The 20,305-nt window shown below is 38.1% G+C and overlaps 1 protein-coding gene and 1 pseudogene across 5 annotated transcripts; both read right to left on the bottom strand.

Moving 5' to 3' along the window:
• Positions 1-945: 945 nt before the first annotated feature.
• LOC130566905 (SLA class II histocompatibility antigen, DQ haplotype D beta chain-like) lies at positions 946-2,463 on the bottom strand (annotated as a pseudogene).
• A 1,288-nt stretch (positions 2,464-3,751) lies between these two features.
• On the bottom strand, positions 3,752-15,625 carry brd2a (bromodomain containing 2a). Of its 5 annotated transcripts, none has more exons than XM_057354381.1 (13): positions 15,363-15,625; positions 11,079-11,131; positions 10,462-10,756; positions 10,119-10,256; positions 9,817-9,961; positions 9,529-9,719; positions 8,968-9,432; positions 8,728-8,856; positions 7,977-8,189; positions 7,603-7,868; positions 7,178-7,494; positions 5,435-5,563; positions 3,752-5,178 (listed from the first exon to the last, which is right to left on the bottom strand). In XM_057354381.1, exons 1-13 carry the CDS (start codon positions 15,498-15,500, stop codon positions 5,048-5,050), a joined length of 2,610 nt encoding a protein of 869 aa, XP_057210364.1. In that variant the 5' UTR covers positions 15,501-15,625; the 3' UTR covers positions 3,752-5,047. The 5 variants fall into 5 exon arrangements, with proteins under 5 accessions (XP_057210364.1, XP_057210366.1, XP_057210365.1 ...); XM_057354383.1 differs by having other exon boundaries at positions 13,434-15,624; XM_057354382.1 differs by lacking the exon at positions 11,079-11,131 and having other exon boundaries at positions 13,434-15,624.
• Positions 15,626-20,305: the final 4,680 nt, after the last annotated feature.

Genomic DNA, 20,305 nt, shown 5'->3' with positions numbered 1-20,305 from the left:
TTTAACTCACTGTAAACGTTAAAAATGCCTTTTGCGCAGTGTTAACACTGAAGAATATGTTGTCTGTTTTGTTTGATTGTATTAGTAGGCGAAGAAGAGTGAGTTGAGAAGTGAGTTGAATCCACGATTGACTGTATTGTGTTTGATGCTTCATACATGCCTCCCTCAAGTTAATTCTGGCTTCTTAAATGGTACAGAATGCAAATCTCTTTTAACACTTTTGTTGGGGGATAAAGTACAAGAACAGTGCTAAATTGGCTAATGGCAATAAAACTTGCTTAATCTCTCTTGTCATCCTTGAAAGACGTCGTACCCTTACAGCCGATATTGCACATGTATTTTGAAATTAGTCATGCTCTGTAGTAGATTTACATTCTGTTTTCATTTTGCTTCTGTAATAATTACGACCTTACATGTTTTTTTATTTGACATACATAGTCACAAATAAATAAGACACAAGTTAGCTAAAATTAGGTGTTGTTTAATTTAACTGTCAATACCGTTAACTGACCAAAAGAGGGCAGAAGTGTACAGCTGCAGCAATAAATTCAAAATACCGGCGTTGTTTCTCTCTACTGATTACGTCATGAGATGGGCAATGCGACAAGACAAAGGCACGTATTTGATATAAAGCATGATGTTATATTTAATGCTTGAAAATGGTCATTTTCAGTACACAAAGAGCTCTTTAAGTACGTAATACGTATCAGTGAGCGAATAATTTCCGCATTGCACCTGTGCTCTGAAACTCAAACCCACCGCTGAAATGAGAGCACTTGATAACACGCTTTTGTGGGTTTCAGTAAATACAGATGCTGTTTTCTTCTCCGCGTGCAGCTTTTCCACTCCACTTGATATCGTTTAACATTATCAGTTTGGGGGGAAACAAAAACTTGATGTCAATAAATCGTTTTACTGCTGTTATATTTTATTCTCTGTAGGTATTTCCTGCGATTATATGTCACTTCAAACCTCAATCTGGATGTTGGGATGTCCATATTATTGTAAACTAAACACTTACAATTATGAAGAAAATGATTCCGCTGTTTTACCAAATGTGAAGGTAATCATGCACCATTATAGCAAACAGGTAATTTTCAAACTTTTATCACAAACAATATTGAAGCACAGAATTGTTCACATATTTTAGGGGTTTATACAAAACAGCTTCATTGCTTTAACCCTTAAACATCATTGAAAATTATTTCTGTGTAAAACTGCTCTCGGTGGAAAGGAAGGGAGGTAAAACCTGGGGCAAGATAAACAAAATCAAATAATTATTTGGTTTGGTATCACAATTTTTGCATTACTTTAAGAACATTATGACAGAAGTGTGTGTACCTCTGTATACAGCAGAAAGAGTCACAATAAGACCAGTGAGAAAAAAAGTGCAACTTTATGATTCTGCTGTCCAGAAGAGTCGAGTCTGAACATGGGGGAATATTCCAACCTCAGAGAACATAAGAACACATATTCGTTATTTTTGCAGAAATCCAACAATTCATGTTTAACCAGTGCACGATGAGACGTTCCTTTAGACTGCTTTGTTCCACCTGACAGCTTACTTTCACCCCCCTTTGGAGCACTTGTTCCAGGTATGAATGGATCTGGTAACTCCAGTCCCCATTATCCATGAATTCTGTAGAGGTCACGTCTTCAGTGACCTCTGATCCGTCCATAAGCCATGTGACATTAATTGCTTGGGGATAGAAATTGTATACATGGCACTCCAGTGTGGTCAGCTGACCGTAGCGAGCCTTCTCGTTGGAGCATACGGTAACATCGGGCGGCACTATTACAAAAACAATGAATAACTAAATTAACATTTTCTAAAGGTTAACAATTTCTGTTTTTTTATTATATCTGCCAAATATAACCATGTTTTCATCAAACCCCAGCAAAAAAAGTGATTTTAAAGACTAAACATATTCTGACTCTGAATGTGTGTCAGTATATGCATTTAACAAAATAAAATAACTTTTAAAATTAAATTTGATTGAGAGATATTTGGAAATATTCTTGACACTCTCTTGATGTGCTGTTGATGTAGTATCTCGCATTGGCTCTGCACAGGGTGTCCCGCTCGGCTCGCCGCTGAGCCATCTTCCATTTCTGATTGTTGAATCGCTTGGCGTTCCTGATCCCTAACTCATTAAAACCAACATACTTTCCAAGCCTTGAGTCATAAATGCACAGAAGCTTCTGATTGAAGATCAGCTTGACTGTAAAACCATGTCAGACAGATCTTCTGTGCCGTACTCACATTCATCAATGTCCTGGAAGACATACAGCTCTGATAGGAAACACTACAGTTATTCTCAGATGAATTCACAATCAGAAAGTAGCTCATGTATCTCTTATTTGTTTTCCTACAAATAAAGCCAAAACATTGGGTACTATTTTCTTAACCATAGTAACTACATTTTTTACCATCATTTTGCTGCAGTAACCTATTTTAACCATGTTGCTAAACAAATGCTAATCAATCCACAAAAAAAACATGGTTACTACACTTTTACTATAATAAAGCTATTTATTTTACATTTTACATTTCATAAAGGATTAGCAATATGAACCTTAATGTATTTACGCTAGATAAATTAAATAAATTGCTAACAATAATTCTTTGCAAGAAATTTTTACATAAGAACAATGTTTTATTACATTGTTTAACAAATGTTTTTATCCAAAGCAACTTACAAAAAACAGCATCTTACAGCTACCAGCAATATTAGTAGTACCACTACACTGAATTTCAGAAGTAAATGAGAGCTAAAAAACATTGAAATTCTGGTTTGTCCTTGTAAATGACAAACCATGGTCGTGTCATACTGGCCGTACAAGTCAATCCTGTCTTCAGGAATTTTTGAAGTAAGCTTACCTTCATAAAAAATACAGGAAAATGCAAAGACTTCCCAAGTCCATGTGCAGCTGTGAGACCCAATAAAGTCCACGGCCCGGTTGCAAGAAACCCCACACAGTTTACCCCCCCCCAAAAAATTCTGTAGGTATAGTAGGAAAAAGACAATAGTAGTCAAAAGAACTGTTTGCTTTCCTACATTCTTCAAAATATCTTCTTTTGTGTTCAACAGAACATGGAAATTTATAAAGCAATTTTTCCTACAATGGTAGTCAATGGTGGCCAAGAACTGTTTGGTTATAAGCATTCTTCCAAATATCTTTCTCTGTGTTCATCAGAACAAACACATTTATAAAGATTTGGAACAACTCAAGGGTGAGAAAATTATGACAGAATTTTAATTTTGGGGTGAACTGTCCCTTTAAATAGGCGGGGTAGTTATTTGCAATGGCATGTTATATTTCAAACAACATCTACATCCACTATTATTTATTTATTAATGGAGCTCATCACTGCACCCTGCCACAGACAGGATGCAGGATATGTTTGGATAATTTTATGAAATTTAAAAAAACACTACTGCCACCTACTGATGTAGCTAGAGATTGAAAAGCTGAACAGCTCAGTATGCAAAGTATTTTTATAGGTTAATATAAAAGACATTACACTGAATATTATACAATGTTATCCAAATATGTGCCATCCAAAGATCTGTTCCATAGAAATCAAACCCACAACCTTTGCTCTGCTAATGTAATGCTCTACCGATTGATCGAAAGAAACATTTCTATATTTATTATTTGACATCATTTGTTTTCAACCTATTGAGTATTTCATTGACTTGTAAAGTTTTATTGTAGTTTAATAAGTGAAGACAGTCAGCCAAAAGAGTTTAAGAACATCTCATCCTCTTTATTCATGTGAAATGTTTCAGATGAGAATTATGGTGACACAAAGCATCTGTTGAGATGATGCTAGTAACTTCAGGTTTCTTTCTGTTTGTATGTTTGCTGTTGTACTCTTGGAAAAACAAAACCATATTAGCTGTGGAAACAACCAGCCACAACACTAATAAGTAGTTTTAAACCAGAAAGACACAAAGAAAAACAACATGGGTCATATTAACGGATACAAGCTGCAAGACTGTTATATATGTACAAATTCTTGTGGAGAAATAAAAAATTAAAGTCTTGTTGTGTAACCGTATCTTGTAAGATGCTGAAACTTTTTCTTTAAAACCATGTCCTGAATTTCAGGTTTGGATTGCTTTGCAGAACTCATAAATTGTGCATTAATTCTCTGGGCAAATAAAAAGCACACAAACAAAACAGCCAAGATTTACAAGAGTAATTCAAATTCACACCCATTTAAGCAGCTGTACCTCTAATAGTGCATCTTATTCTCAAAAACTCTTGTGATCGGAACCACATAAGAAACAAAAAATAAATTATGTATCTAGAGATGCATATGCTCAGCTGAATGCAGACCATGATTCTGTATTTTATGTGAGATATAAAATTTTGCTCATGGGGATTCTGACCGGATAAAGCAGGCTGGATGGTGAAGTGATAAGATTCAAGTGTTAAGACGCCAATAAAGCTAGCATTGCCACTCAAGAGATGGCTGGCATTATTCTCCTGACTTCTGGGTATACAGATGGCATTTGAATAGGTGGAGCTCTGTTTTCACTAACGCTTAGAAGGTTCATTCAAATGTACAACCAAGCTTCAACACATCCACGTACGTGCATGCGTGTATACGTCACACGTACTCGCTCATGCAAACAAAAGTGACAGCAGTCTCCTCTCCGAGCCTTTTGTTTTCTTTAGGACAAACAACCAAGAGGTCAAACGAAAAGAGGGAGAAAAAATTCACAAAAGCAAAAAAAAAAACAAAGTCAAGATCTTTTGTTTTCCCTATCAGGGAATTCCTTAAAATTCTTCTTTATAAAAGAAAAAATAGATATTTATATCTATGTACATTTATATACACAAGAATGGACTAACGGAAACGAGTCCCAAATGAGACAACGAAGCCTTATTTATCAGTCACGTCTCTGTCCAATAGTTCCCAGAATTCTTTTGCATTCACCCTCCCAATGCTTAATGCGATAAATGCTCTTCGTTCCGTTAACTTCCCTCCGTTTCTGGGATGGAGTGCATTTCGACATGAGCGTTTGTAATTGGTTCAGTCTGAATCAGATTCACTGGTGTCAGAGGATGAGGAAGATGAGGATGAGGAAGATGAGTCTGAACTGGAACTGCTAGCGCTGAGGCGAGAAGCCACAGCATGAGATTCCACCCCAGTGGGCTTCTCCACTGAAACAGAGAAAAGAAAGGGATGTTAGTCCATTTTGCATTGATTGAGCCAAGACAGTTCACTCGATACAAGTGACATCATTGTGCAGCTATTACCAATCATACACTTGCAGCACTTTGCTTAAATAGGGAAAACCAAAGAGAAATATTTGGCTGACTCGTGTTAATACACATGCATATTCTATTTATTCAGCCACCATATTGACGTGCGTGATCTAAAGATGATAGCTACAAGTTCATACGTTTCAGTTCTTACCTTTGGTTTTCTGTGTTTTTTTATTGCAGTTGAGCTGTCCGCTGACGTCCTGCAGTCTTTTCTCCAGCTCCAGCTTCTTCTCTAAAGTTATCTCCTCACGAGTTTTACCTGCAGTGCTTTTGGTTCCCACTGGAAAACACAAGACAAACATTTTCATAAGACATTCATCAGGACCGTCCACTAGTCATCCAACAACAACAACAGTACAGTACAGACATCATTCATTTCTATATCCCATACCACTTTTAAGGTCATCCTGATGTTTTAACTGGAACTCCTGCAATTGTACCGTTTGGTTACAAGCATTCTTCCAATTATCTTTCTGTGTTCATATGGAACTAGTATAGACTTTAACGGTTTAAAAATTATCCAAGTACAAAACAACTTAATAGTTTTGTAAAATATTTATGTTTTCTACTTTTCTCTCTATACTGGTCAAAAACTAATATTCAGATCTAAGATACAACCACCAAACAAACCATGCTTGCCATCTTTACAAACAATATCAGTTAAAAGGTTAAACAATTGAACGCAGTCACATGGGGTGTGACTCTAGCGGTTGTCAACATCTAAGCGACGAATGAAAGAACAGCATTGTTCACAGGAAGGGCAAAGGTCAAATGACAGTCTACCTGTGGAGTGTTTATTAAAGGGACAGTTCAACCAAAAATAAAAATTCTGTCATCATTTACTCAGGAAAAATGACAATGGTAGTCAAAAGTGCCCCAGAACGGTTTGCTTTCCTACAGTCTACAAAATATCTTCTTTTGTGTTCAACAGAACGGAAATTTATGCAATTACAAAGAAGCAATTTTTCCTACTATGGTGGCCAAGAACTGTTTGGTTACAAGTATTCTTCCAAATATCTTTCTCTGTGTTCATCAGAACAAAGAAATTTATACAGATCTGGAACACATCGAGGGCGAGTAAATGATGACAGAATTTTCATTCTTGGGGTGAGCTGGATAACAAGCTATTTCCTGCATTCGGACTTCTTTACTGTTAAACGTGCTGGCTTCGCAAGCTAAACATGTCAAAAAATGAGTTTAACATATGACATAGTATTTCTGTGGTTCACTCCGCCAGGGTTCGTACAGGTTTCGGAAAAGTTTTTTTTTCAAACATCAACCAGCCAGCGTGAGAGAGCACGGCCATCAATGCTTCACTCGGCTGACGGAAGTTTAGCTGTGTTTGTTTGCTCACTACATTTCAGTGATGAATTGTATATAAACGGTGGATATAACGCTGAATTTGGAGATCGTTTGAAACTGATAGAAGGCACAGTCCCAGCGCTAAAAGATGCCGGACATGAACCGCACGCGGTAAGTCAAGCTAAGTCATATGTCTGTTTTGTTGGCCATCGTCGCATACGTGCATAATGTAAACAACACAAAGGGATAATGCGATGATGTATTGTGCGCCCATGCTGTAGTTCCGCCCCCCCCGCACACCTCCAGCAGCTCGTGTTTTTCCTGAAATAATCGTACAGCTGTATCTCTCTTTTATAAATTTGATCAAACTAAATACTCTTCGAAGATACAAAGTACGCAATAGTACTGTATAGGCACTCAAGATTAATATGAGATTGGCAGAAACTGTGCGCGTTACCTCATCTTTCACATGGGATGGGTGGGGCTAAACATTGTATTGTGGGTGTTTTTAAGTGGACATCAGCTGCGTTAGAACAAATGTACTCCAATGACTGCGTAAACAAAGAATATTTCAATCAAGATGTGTATGTACCAAATGGTTTCCGCGGCTTCTTTCGTAAACACATCATGACGTATCTCTCCAGCTCGCGTAGCGTGGATGGTTTGAGCATCTCAAAGTCGATCTCGATCTCCTCTGGGTTGGTGTCACGCAGCGAGGGCTCTCGCGACTGGATGATGTGCACCACGCGACCCAGTTTCTCGCCCGGTAACTTATTGATGTCAAGGCTGAGTTGTCGTTTCTCGTCGTAGCTCATAGGACTGGTCTCTTCCTCTTCTTCTGAGTCATAGTGGGGAGTAAGACCACCGTGGCTCACGGGTTGGGCATTGAAGGCAGATTTCTTTGAGGATCTGGAGGAAACATGAAAAAATCAGCTATAAAAATGAAAAGGATTCTCAGGCAATAGGCACCTGCAAAGCTTCAGAACTTTGAATTCTACACACTTTCCAGAAACTTACTTGCTCTTGCTGCTCTTTTTATTGGAGCTCTTCTTGCCCTGAGTGGACGACGCTGCTGATTTGCTATTCCTCCTGCTCTTTGGTGTCTTTGAGAGCTTTGGCGTTTTTGCCGGCCGGATGATGGCCTCATCGTCCATCGTGCTCCTGCCTCGCTTATGTTTCTCGGGCTTCTTCTTTTTCTTCTTGTCCTTCTTTTCTTTCTTCTTCTTGGGTTTGATGATGGGGGTGGAGGACAGCGCGGCCAGCTGCTCATGCACCGCCTTCAGCTGCAGATGAATGAGTTAGTGAGTTTTCATGCCATTTTCAAACCCAAGGTTACTGCACCTCTCCGTAAACATTCAACTACTGTCTTTGAGCTTCAATCGTGTACACACCTGCTCTTGAAGCTGGGCCAGGCGATGCGCTCTCTCCTCCTCGCTGTCGGAGCTCAGGCTGCTCTCACTCTCGCTGCTTATGTCGCTCTCTGATGACGAAGAGGATGAGGAGGAGGAAGAGGAGCGACCGCCCAATCCGCCGCCTAGGGACGCAGGTGCGAGGGACTCCAGGGGCTCGTCGGGCATCTTGGCGAAGCTAAACTCGAAGACATCCTGAAGAAAACACGTTTGATGAAAACATGTAACAATACTTGTAGATTCATACTAATCTGTAATCAGAACAACCAATAGAACTAGCATTAAAATATTTTGTGTAATGTTTTTTATCACATTACATCATAGTTAATGTAGGCCTTACACGCTCAAACAAGAATTTGAGTGAAAGCTGTCTACACCGCACAAGAAATATCTTTGCAAGATAAATCCAAATATCCTGATACACTTCACTTTCGCTCTAAAGCTTCTTTTTAAGAGTCAGGTGACATTTCTCGTGAACAGAAGTGAAACATAACACACATCTGTGGATCAGTTTAAAACTATTTCTAGAACTGAATCCGGATATAATTTGTAATCTGTTACCATGTTAAATCTCTGCAAGGATGGAAACTTTAATCGCAAAAGCAGATGTACATGGAATATGATTATAAACACTTTTTCATTGTATAAATCGTAACAATAATATAATTTTGAATGGCAACGTGACACATCAGGCTACAGTAGATACAAAGAAGAGAAAGCCACGCATCTGCACCTGTAATTTTCGTGCCATGGCCACCACATCGTGATCTGGAGGATTGTACTTGTAACAGTTTGAGAACATTAGCCTGATGTCAGCGGCAAACTGAAGCGCATCCCTGTACTCTCGGTGATCCATTTTCCTCTGCGGACAGACAGAGACATGGACATTTGGTTAGGACCGGCTCAAGTCAATGGTGCTGTACTTGGTATCATTCTGTGGTTGGTATACCCAAATAAACCAAGTGGCACACACCTTTATTGTGCTCAGATCCATGGGATACTTGATAATATCATGATAGTCATGAAGTCCCAGTGTTGTAGCGTCCACCGGCTTGTAGAAGGGCCAGGCGTAGGCTGCGTGTTTCTTGGACAGCAGCTCTTTGAGAATCCCGCTGCAGTATCGAAGCTGCTGGCTCAGTTTCCCGCGCCGCACCGGTTGGTGTGCGTGCTGGGAGTCAGGCAGGTCTTTCCGTGGTGGCTTGATTGGCCTGCCACTGCCTCCACGTCTTGGCAGAGCGTTGTCTCCGACCAGGCCTCCGGTGTGGCCCATGCCAAGAGACAGGCCCTGTTTAGGGTCAGGGTCAGCCCCTAAAGTAGAGAGGGTAAGAGGGGAGTCGCCTCCGCCCATGCCGAGACCCATGCCACCCACGCCCATGGTGAGGGGCATGCCTGTGGTGGTGGGGGTGGTGGTGTCTGCCTTGCGTTTGACACCCTTTTTCTATGGAAAGAGAAAAATGGTGGTAAACGAAAAGTGTATCTTAACTAGGTATTCTGTAGCATTTTTATATAAATAAATGTGGTTCTTTGTCCTTACCTTAGCAGTAGGCTGGGTAGGGGGCAGGCCCAGCAGTGCGGGGGTGCTGTGCTGGCGGGCCAGAGTCTTTGCTATTAGCGTCTGCGGCGGAGTGGAGAGGACTGAGTCTGGGGTGTCAGGAGTGGGTGGGGAGTAGGTTGACTGGGACACCGATGATATAGCAGGAACTTGATGAGCTGTTGTTACTCCACCTATGGCAAAGAGACGGAAAATAAATGCATAAACATTTGGATCAGGACAAACAAACAGCATCTAAATACCAGCAATTTGGAAAATTTCTATTCGTACCTGATTTGCGGCCTCTTGGGGGTTTGCCTGGTTTGCCTCTGGGGGCAGCTGAGGGAATCTCTTCTTCCTCTTGGGGCATCTGGGCCACCTTCTGCAGGAAAGCCTTCTCCAGAGACTGAGCCATCAGGACGATGTCATCGGTCGGCTATGAGACGATAAGCAAAGCCACTTTTAGACCATGTGGTACGCTTTAGATGTAAATGAGGTGTGCACTTAGGTCTGCAAATCTGTGCAACTCAACAGATAAACTATCCTTAAAAACATCAAGGCTAAGATCTTTGGAAGAAATGAACAAAACTGACCTTGTTGTAGATGTAGCAGTTGGTGAACATGGTGTTGAAATCCTGCATGCACTCGCCGGCACTGCGGTAATAATTGTTCTCCAATCTTTTCTTGATGGTGCCCATGTCCATTGGCTGTTTAATGATTTTATAGTAATCCTGAATGAGATAAGAGAACAAGTTTCAAAGTTAAGTCCAGGCTTGTCTTTTGACTCATTACGTGTTGTATTACAATCCAGAAAAATAGTGAAAGACATTAAATATCACGCTTCACTTCAAAACACCCTGTTGGTGCTTGTTAGCTTGGAAAAGTCTCAAGGTCTCAAAATCTTGAACCAATTTATTCTAAAATATAAAAACTCACTGGGAGGTTGAGCTTGGAGGCATCCACTGGTTCGTGGAAAGGCCAGGCGAAGTGATGCCTCCACAGTGTCTTAACTAAAGCCTTCTGAAGGAACTGCAGCTGGTTGGTCATGCGGCCCGGTCGATTGATGTCCCGTACGGGGGGTTGGGGGGGTCCGGATGGAGGTGCATGGGGCAGAGCAGGCCCTTCAAAACCTTCATACAGCAACGACGGCTTGCGGATGCGCTTGCCAGGGCCGGAGACGGCCTGATCCATCATTATGGCCCCCTGCATGCCGTCGTTCCCGCCCAAAGAGCTGTGGAGAACAGGAATGAGTTTGATGAGGGAACAGGGCTGTGTAGAGCATATTGGAGAGCAGAAAAAACTAAAGATGCAAATATACAGAGAGACTATCAAATATTTTGTGTTTTACTGCAGACATAATAACTGATTCGTTACTAAAAACATACCAGAGATAAGGAAAGGAAAGGTTCCAGTGTCTATAAAGACTATAATAAATGGGATCAGGTCATCAATCAAACTCTGACTAACTGTGTCTTCATGTACCAATATGTATTTATAACTGCCCTATCAGCAGTTTATTTGCCTGGGCTTGGGTTACGCTAAATAACACATACCAAGCGGATGTACCACAGTCCAACTGGAAACTGGGGGTGGGTTTTAAATTGACCTATTAACACAGATTGGACAATCAAGTATTAACCAATGAGTCTGGCCTACAGTGCAAATAATTTGCATTACAAACCAAATATTATTCCTAACCTTTGCCCTTGTCATTCATGACATAATTCCAAATCACGTTTACGAGTTACTGTAACCAGATGATTATTTTGCCATTTGAAGAAAGTAGGAAACACTAACCCAGTTAAACTAATACTACTGTACTAACCCACTCAAGTTTTTGATTTGACATGCCTCTCAGGCATCATTATGGATCATTTTTAAAAACCTTTATTTTACCCATATTTACCTTAACATTGTATTAGTTACACCAATGCTAAAATATTATAAATATTGCAAAACATGTATACGTAATATAAATCCCAGATGAAATGGCCTTGCCTCAGGTTTATTACTTGACATTGCCCATGTCAGAAAGTATATCTGCACTGCTTCCATAAATTGGTGTAAATGTTGCATGTCGCATTCGCTTTTTATAATAATGTCAGATAAATTGTCATTGTTGGTTTATCTAACAATGACAAATGTCAAATTCCCTACCTAAAACTTACCTTCAGTGGTTTATCTTAGGCATTCTCTGCAAAATGCAAATAGTTCTGTATTCTATTGCTCGATGAACAGTCCAAAATGTATATCACAATTCTTTTTAGTTGATTTTTTAGCAGATGGTGATGTAATGCTAGTAAATTGAGTGCAAAGTACAGGCTACTAGAGTATATACTTGATGTCATTTCGCTTTTCTTGTAAAATGTTGCACACCTTCTTCAGATGTTCAGAAGCAAGAAAGTAATTTAGCCAAAATGCTTCAAATGTTACAGTTTGAAACTTGTTTTAATATTATTTAACTTTCATGACACACCTCACACTATAAATCCAAGACATTAAACATTTACCTAATCAAGAAACAAAGGACAAAACGTTTAACAGAAACTAGTGCTGAATGATACAAGCTCACAGCATTGACATTGAAAACGTGTTATTTTATTAGGGCAAAATATCTGGAATACAAACAATGTTTGGAAAGTAAGAAAACACTGTAAAAACAAAATGTTAGCATAAATTAAACATGGATTCCCTCTCTCATAATGTGGGTCTGATTACATTGTCCCAACTACTGTAGTCTGGTTGGGAGGGGGCAAGAGGCAGAGTTCAAGTCGATCGTTTGGTAACTACATGGGTTACTAAGCAACCACAAGGAAACAACTCCACATATTATTCAGTGAATTACTAATAGATTTCACAAATCAATGGCAGTCACCATGAAAAGCCGCTCTGATCTGATCACACAGGCTCAACACTGATGGAGCCGCGTGCAAAATGTTGACAAACTCCACGTGGTGAAACGGAAGCGCAATAACACGGGACTAGTTTCAGGGTATGGCGAGTTTCAGGGTAATTTATAGCATTTAATACGAACTACTGTCATCACCATGCATGACACATTAACGTCTCAAATACAAAAAAATAAATTAAAATAAATTAAACTCGATAAATCTTTGTGTAGTTTCCGTAACCATGGAATCCCGCCAATAAATATCTAACGCTACGACCGAACTTAAATCCAATATCTACGTATTAATACCACAGTAGTGATAACAAAAAGTTTAAAAATAAACGTAACGTTAGCGTTTTTATAACAATTTACGTTATGCAACATTTTATAAGTGTCACTGTTGATCCACATGGTTACAGTAACGTTACCCTATAAAAACACGACTTAAGAATCTTTTTTATAAATGCAATGGCTTTCAAATACTTGACTATCCCCTACCCCAAAACAAATATCCGTTAATCCATGTAAACACTCCCTATGATTAAAGTTACTAGATACTGATAGAATTAGCCAGGCTTGCTAAATTACCGTTAGCACTTTAGCTAAGCTTTCAGACGGGATTACAGTCAGTTTTACAGTCCTAGTAACACAAAAGACAAAAATGAGCGGTAACGTTTCAACCCGATAGTTAAAAACATTGACAAAGAAACGTCATCGAACTGCCTCTCAGAGTGAGAATGCGCCTGCGCTGTGCACGCGACCAGATGCTCGTTAAAATTGCACTTTATACAACTTTGAAGACCAATAGCAAACTGACGCTGCAAAAATAAAAGTCTCCAGTACTACTGCCATCGGAAAGGAAAACAATGTAGTGCAAATAGTCCGGTATTTCCCTCTTTGTTTTGCAACAGATTACAACTGATTAAAACGAAATAATTCCGAAAGATGCCAAATAATAACAATATTCCAACATTTTCGTTCACAGAACAAGAGTAATGCCATTTACTCCAACCGGTACCTGTCAAAGGGCGGGCTAATGGCCGTCTCCATCGGGATGGATCCGGATTCAGTTTATTAACCGGTTTCGTTCGAATATCCGAGTTTCGCGGCCTTGTTTTTCAGACTTCCTCTATCATCCAGCTCACAGCTACAATGAAATGGCGACGCTAAGGCTCCGCCCGACTTTTTATAAACCCAACGACGACTCCATTGGCTGATGTAATGCCAAAGTACACCCCCACGCATTTCCTACAGGCCACTCTAGACGTCCGTCAAATAGGCCACGCCTTTAGAGTACTTTCAGAACAATTCGTGGATTTTCGCAGGGAACAGCATTTATACATGAACTATTATCGTTCCAGATATGAGACAATCATACAATCAAATGTTTTTGAGAGTAGTTTTAAACACGCAAGGATCGGAAAACAAACATTACGTTTCTCAGGGGTTTCTGTTACGTCAACGTAACTCTAACAAGCTTCACTGATTGGTCCACCAAAACTAAGGCGCGATCACCCAGGGCAAGTTGGAAACACGCCATTGGTTTAGCCGATTGGTCACGCGCATGAGGCAAACGCTGCACACGCACACACAGAGCTCACTTCGTTTTACACTCTGCTCCTCGAATTCCTAAAATAAAACTACAAAACTTCAATTAAACTAATAGTTGTTAAACAAAAACTTGTAATATTGACACGTCCCGAAAAACTACAGGGAAAACACGACGACATCTAACACAAAAACGGTGTAATATTGTGCAATTAAAACAACACAATCTTAAAACGCATCGTGGTAAATAAAAAATAGTAAAGCCTGTAATAGTATTCAAACACATAAACAGTGCTCGACGCCCTTCACTTTCTCTGTCGATTCAACATGGCCTACAAGGAGTGTCCGCCATTAAATGACGCAGCAACTTTGTTCCTTCAAACGACGAATTTCGGTGATTAAATATATTACACACTACTACAATATGAACCAGAACACGTATAATTAACCAAAAGACAAATTATTACACGATAAATAGTAATCACATTCTCAATCGAAAGTTCTAGAATAGTACAACATTTTAGGCCACAACCGAAATCTAACCACCAAAACGATCCACAGAACTCAAATACGTCTGTTTGCCTTATTAAGTTTTTATTTAATGCGGCAACTATCAATATTAACTGATCTCGTCGACATTTTTAATTACACAGGTTACATCATTTCAGTAAACGGCTGAACTACATAAGACTTCCCTTCTAAAACGATGAACAAACATAAGCTGTCTGAAAAGTCACCTAACGTTAAAACAAACAACATTTAAAAGTTTTGAAATTTAAAATCGCCTGGGACAACAGATTTTTAGTAACTATACTGTCACCCATCCCCCACTGCCAAGGTTACAGCTATGAAACAATGTCACAGATTGTTAGAAGACAAAAAACACACTAAATCGGCCAGATGTGTTTATCTGTAAGTTATTTAAATAAAACTGTCTCATTTAAATTTGGTTTAAACAACGACAAACAATAATAAGAATTGTCTTAAAAATACAGGTCTCCTTCCATATACCTCTATCCAGATTACATGAAATAAAAAGGAAAAACAAAAAATATCGAATTCCTCATTGTTTTAAAAAAATCCTGTTTTTCCTTCTTGTCTTCGGCCACGTTTCTTTATTCAGCACATTACCCTCAAACATGTCCGACTTCTTCTTCCCCATTCATTGGATCGAAGTGGGGGCAGGGTGAGTCATGTGACACACACACACAACTGCTCGTATCGCTTGAAAACCCGTTTTAAACAAGATTTCGAGAAACACGTCGCCTTTTTGAAAAGCATCACACACCAACAACATTCCCTAGCGATCAAAGACTCTGTTTTAAATAATCCATAAACTGTAAACGAATAATCAGTCAACATCGTTAATAAATCCAGAACAAAGAAGACGATGACTAACGTTGCAGCGCCATGATTGGATGGAAAGATCACGTGTTCCGCAAAGCATCGCGCCAACGCAGAAATAAACCAGATGGTTTTTCGCCCAGATTATCTTCTTAAATAATGCGATCCGATTTCCTGCTTGTGTTGGTTGCATTGGTTCGATATTGGAATTCAGGAAAATAAAACACGTTACATAACTAAAACGATAACAAGCGCAAGAAATCCGTGTAATCAATAGCTTTCATCGCCCAAGAAAGCAGTCTTCTCTGCGCATGTGCAGTTTCATTTGACTCCCTTTCCCCGAAACCCCACTGTTGGTGTGGCCTATAATATTGGAAATGTGTTGACCGTTTTGACTTTTAAATATAACCAATGTGCATTTAGTCCATTCCTATCAGGTCCCAGCAAAAGCAATAAATGATGCAAGGAAGAATGTTTTTTTATTGTCGGTGATGATCTCACATTTTATTGTAAATAAATAGACAAAGTTATACAGATTAGTGTCACACAATTAACCAATCATAACCAAGTATTCTAGTTATAACAACATTACAAGATAACTTCTATTCTCTGCAACTATTTTACATTTGCATAAAAAAATATTATTTTATGGTTCTCAAAACTCATGGTTTAGGCAATTCATAAGGATTTTTTTCTTCTGAAGGCTTAATGTATTAATTTATATTTGTCTATATTGTATATTGTGTTTTTGCTGTTTTGTACATTGCCTATTTCTATATTATTGTATATTATTATTATTATTATTTTCATCTGTGTTCTGTCCTGTTGCTGTCTTTCTGTTGCACTGTGGAGCTTCTGTCACTATAACAAATTCCTCGTATGTGGAAACATACTTGGATAAAAAAAAGCTCATCCTATTCTATTCTATTCTATTCTTAATGTGTTTGGATATTATGAAAACTCTCTAAGCTTCTTAGCTATTTGACTGTTGCACAACATATAACAAGCCAATAGCGTCTCCTGGGAGAGCATGACAAATGAGAAAACACAAGCATGGCCTGTCACTCAGGTCCCACACAGCTGAGCATAGACAACACAAACCCAGTGACTCAGTGTCACAAGGCAATTTGGCCGGCAGGGGAAACAGATGCTTTAATTCCTGCTCTTACACTTTCTTTTTCATAATAGTGGCAACAGATGCAGTGGGTTGGGGGGAAACATGCACTTGTACAGTGTAATGGCCAATGGTTGTTTTTGGTTTGTATTTTTGCTATGTTTTGTTATGATCAGTTATCAGGTTTCTTCATCGACAGACATGCTTTGCTTAAAGATTAACTGAAACTATGAATTATACCGTTATAGTGAGGATTGTGGAGTTTTGTCTAGATTGTGCAATCATATTTGATTTAACAACGCATATAACAACAACAACATGTAGTTTTATTCACAATGTGTTTATGCTAATGACATTTGGTGTCTATAAATGTATTTTATACACTTTATTTATGTAACTTTTCCAATGTATTAAAGTGATAGTAGAAAGAATAAACCTTAAAACGTATTGTCTGTTTAATCTTTATCTCCCTAAACTCAGTTCCGGCCCAGCCTTTAACTAAACTGTGTCTGACACTTCTGTGATAACAGCAGATTTTTTGAGGTTTTACAGGATCATCTGTGAAGTGTTTTATTTAGGAGGCAATCTGGCTAGTCTTCTACTTTAATTGTTGAACTATTAGCAGTGATGGTCCAGTGATTCTGACAACCATTTACACTTCTTTTCTGAAAGCAGAAACAAAGAACCATCCCGATGGCTTTAACACTTCCACTACACAGGTGTGAAGGGTTGGTATGTGACTCTATTGTTACATTCTTGCTGCATTTTAACCTCGGCAATAAAGAATCCACTGATAACTGTAGAAATAAAGTCAAATGAGATAAATGTAGAATTAAACACTGTTGAAAAAAACTAAATAAAGCTGCTAAGATAAATTCCATTTATTTATCAATTTAAATCAAATCTATCTGTTCTAACACACCCTAACACAATAAAGAAGCTGATGATTTGACTACAACTTGTGTACTATACAGTATATACATTTGTATGTATCAAATAACTCTTGAATTTGTGATTTTTATATGTATAGACTAGTTTTATTTTTATAAAGCTGCATTCCTGTCTGTAGGGATTGGTAGTTGGGATTGTTATTACTCTCATACTTAAAGTTGTTTAATTTCAGGTGGATAAACAAACAAGCAAACAAACTAAAAACAATGTAACCAACCAAAGTAGGCTAAATAAAACAGAACAGCACTCTTGTTTCGTTATACACCGAAACTGGGGATGAGTTTTATTACGTATACAACAGTGCCATCTAGTGTTTATGTTGGGAAACGATATAATATAATATGAATAGAATGGAATAGAATAGAATAGAATAGAATAGAATAGAATAGAATAGAATAGAATAGAATAGAATACTACTTTTCAGTTTCTGGTATTGTTTTTTTAATCGTTTAAAACGGTTCGTGTCTTGTGGTTGACGTAAAAAGTCAGTGAAGACTAATCACTTTATATATAGCTTACTTCGATACGTGCAAACTGGAAGATGGTGATGATTATTATTATTTAATCAGATGTAAATAAGATGTAATTAAATAAAATATAATTATTCGAATGAAATGTAATTTAGACATGTGACGTTATTCTTATACGTATTTTCACGTGTTTGTGTATTTTTTCCCGGGTTTGAAGGGCGTCATAACGTGATGACGTAAAAAGAATTGGTGAACTTTCGGTGAATGAATTTTTCAAAAGAATCGATTCGCAAAAAGAATCGGACTTGTCAATAAAGAATGGCAACAAATATGGGACACAGGACGTCAACTCGGTTGTTGCTAGAAGGGTAGTCTCGCGCAGACTACTAGAAGGGATACAGCTACGGCCGGAAGTGGTGCAAAATTTCGCCATATAATTGCAATAAATTACATTAGCTAACGCCTACACCGAAGTGCGCATGCCCATTGGAGGTAGCCGTATCCCTTCTAATTAAAACCCGTCAACTCTATGAAATTCACAAAGTAGGAGTAGTGAGAGTAAATGAAGAAACAATATAGAGTAAATCATTTTAACAAGTTTAAGAGTTGGGCATACAAATCTTAATAAAACTTTAAAACTGTTAAATAAGCATCCAACTGGTTTGTGTGGTTACTGTGGAATACAAGAGTCCGTAGAACATGTTATCTGTACCTATAAAAGAACAGCGTTGATTAATAAAATTATAATTTGGGGGGGATGGGATACATCTCTGGTCCACACTCTATCACAGTAGGTGGCGATGGTGTTACCCGCCAGAAAACTGCAACAAGAAGAAGAAGAAGAATTGGACTTGCCGTTACTCTGCCCCCAACCAAAGTTCTTCAACGTGTTTATCAAAGATATTGAAGCACTTAAGATGTAGGTATCTTTTGATAGTTTGTTGTCCCATTGTTGCTGTTCACTGTCAGTAACGCTGTTTTCGTCATGTGTGATGTAGGACCAATAAGAAATGTTTCATACACCTAACGTTAGTGTGTCACAAACAAACAAGGGTCAAGTTTTCATTCCGTTAACTCCACCAAAAAGTGTCCAACGTGTTTTGAGAGTATTGGTTTTCTTTTTGAGTGATGTTTAACTTATGGCTACTTTAATGTAGGCTACACTTGACAATAATTGGCTGTTTTGGCTCTTTGTACACAGAACACTCTGATGTTATTACAATATGCTTAAATAATTTAGTAATTTATCTTACGAAGCTCTTATAACATTTCTTAAAACCCCCAGATCAAATTTAGTCAGTTTTTAGCACTGAAGCAGTCCACTGTCTTACATGTGTGCTCCTCTTAACATTGTCAAAATATGACTTGTTTTAACAGATATTTACAGTATTCTCAAAGATCATGTTATATTGTAGATAATAGAGGCCAATGCTAGTAATCTAATTTGTAATCACAGTTAATATAAGAGGAATTTCATAAAAAAGTAGCTTTTTCCTCACTTGATGGTAAAACAAAATTATTTTAGAAAATTATCACGTAGTCGTTTAGCATACACATGTTGTACAAAATATTTTTTCAAGCATGTCATGTGCTGCCCATTGATGTGCAGTGTACTCAATACATAGAGCTGTTTAGTAATTGTGTCCAAGTACATTTTATTTATTTAAATGTAAATGTCCTTCTCTAAAAGCAAACTATCAAAAGTGACTAACTAAATTCACTTAAGCTTTGACTTTATTTGAAAATTAATTGAATATAATAAACACTTGTTAAATAGAATTCAAAATAGATGGAAACTCCTAGATGTTCTGGTTTTATTATTACATATGTCAACACAAGAAGAAGGCTTGTTATGGTAATGCATGGTGGTTATTGGGGATATTTTTAGTTTCCTCTTTTTTATTTTTTGAATGCAACTTTATATATTTACAGATATATTGTATTGACAGATAGATAGATGGATGTACATAAAGTATTTTCTTCATATTTGAGAACCCACATGCCACAGGTTCACCATCAACCAAAGATTACAGGTGTGCACTGTAGAGATGACTTGAACAAAACCACATCACTGCATTTGTTTGCATCTCTATTAACCCACAAACCATCAGACCTCACACATGCAGCAGACACATTTATTCAGATGGACAAGTTTAGAATTTAAACAAATCATAGAAAGCAGTGATAACAATAAGAACAAATCTATAAACACAACGTTAGATGTTAATATATAAATATATTATTGAACTTGATGTGTATAAAAAATATATTTGTCATAATGAAACAGTTAAATTTACTCACAAGATGGCGCTGATGTCTGTGAATTACAAGTTATCTTTCAAGGGAGATTTGGTGTCTTACCTTTGTTTTTGATTGGGTCAGAGATACGCAAGATGTTGCCATGTGAGTGTGGAAGTTTTAGGTTTGTATTATCTGACATAATATTATAACAGCATGTGTGGC

This window comes from Triplophysa rosa, linkage group LG16, assembly GCF_024868665.1.
Source record: "Triplophysa rosa linkage group LG16, Trosa_1v2, whole genome shotgun sequence".
Taxonomy (NCBI): Eukaryota; Metazoa; Chordata; class Actinopteri; order Cypriniformes; family Nemacheilidae; genus Triplophysa; species Triplophysa rosa.
The sequence above is the reverse complement of the archived record's forward strand: the minus strand, read 5'-3'. Positions and strand labels throughout refer to the sequence as shown.

Coding starts and splice junctions, on each gene's coding strand:
- brd2a (XM_057354381.1), bottom strand. CDS start 15,500: ATGCAACCAACACAAGCAGGAAATCGGATCGCATTATTTAAGAAGATA. Junction 9,720..9,816: donor CCCAAGAGGCCGCAAATCAG/GTACGAATAGAA, acceptor TCTTTGCCATAG/GTGGAGTAACAACAGCTCAT. Junction 7,869..7,976: donor TGGCCCAGCTTCAAGAGCAG/GTGTGTACACGA, acceptor ATTCATCTGCAG/CTGAAGGCGGTGCATGAGCA.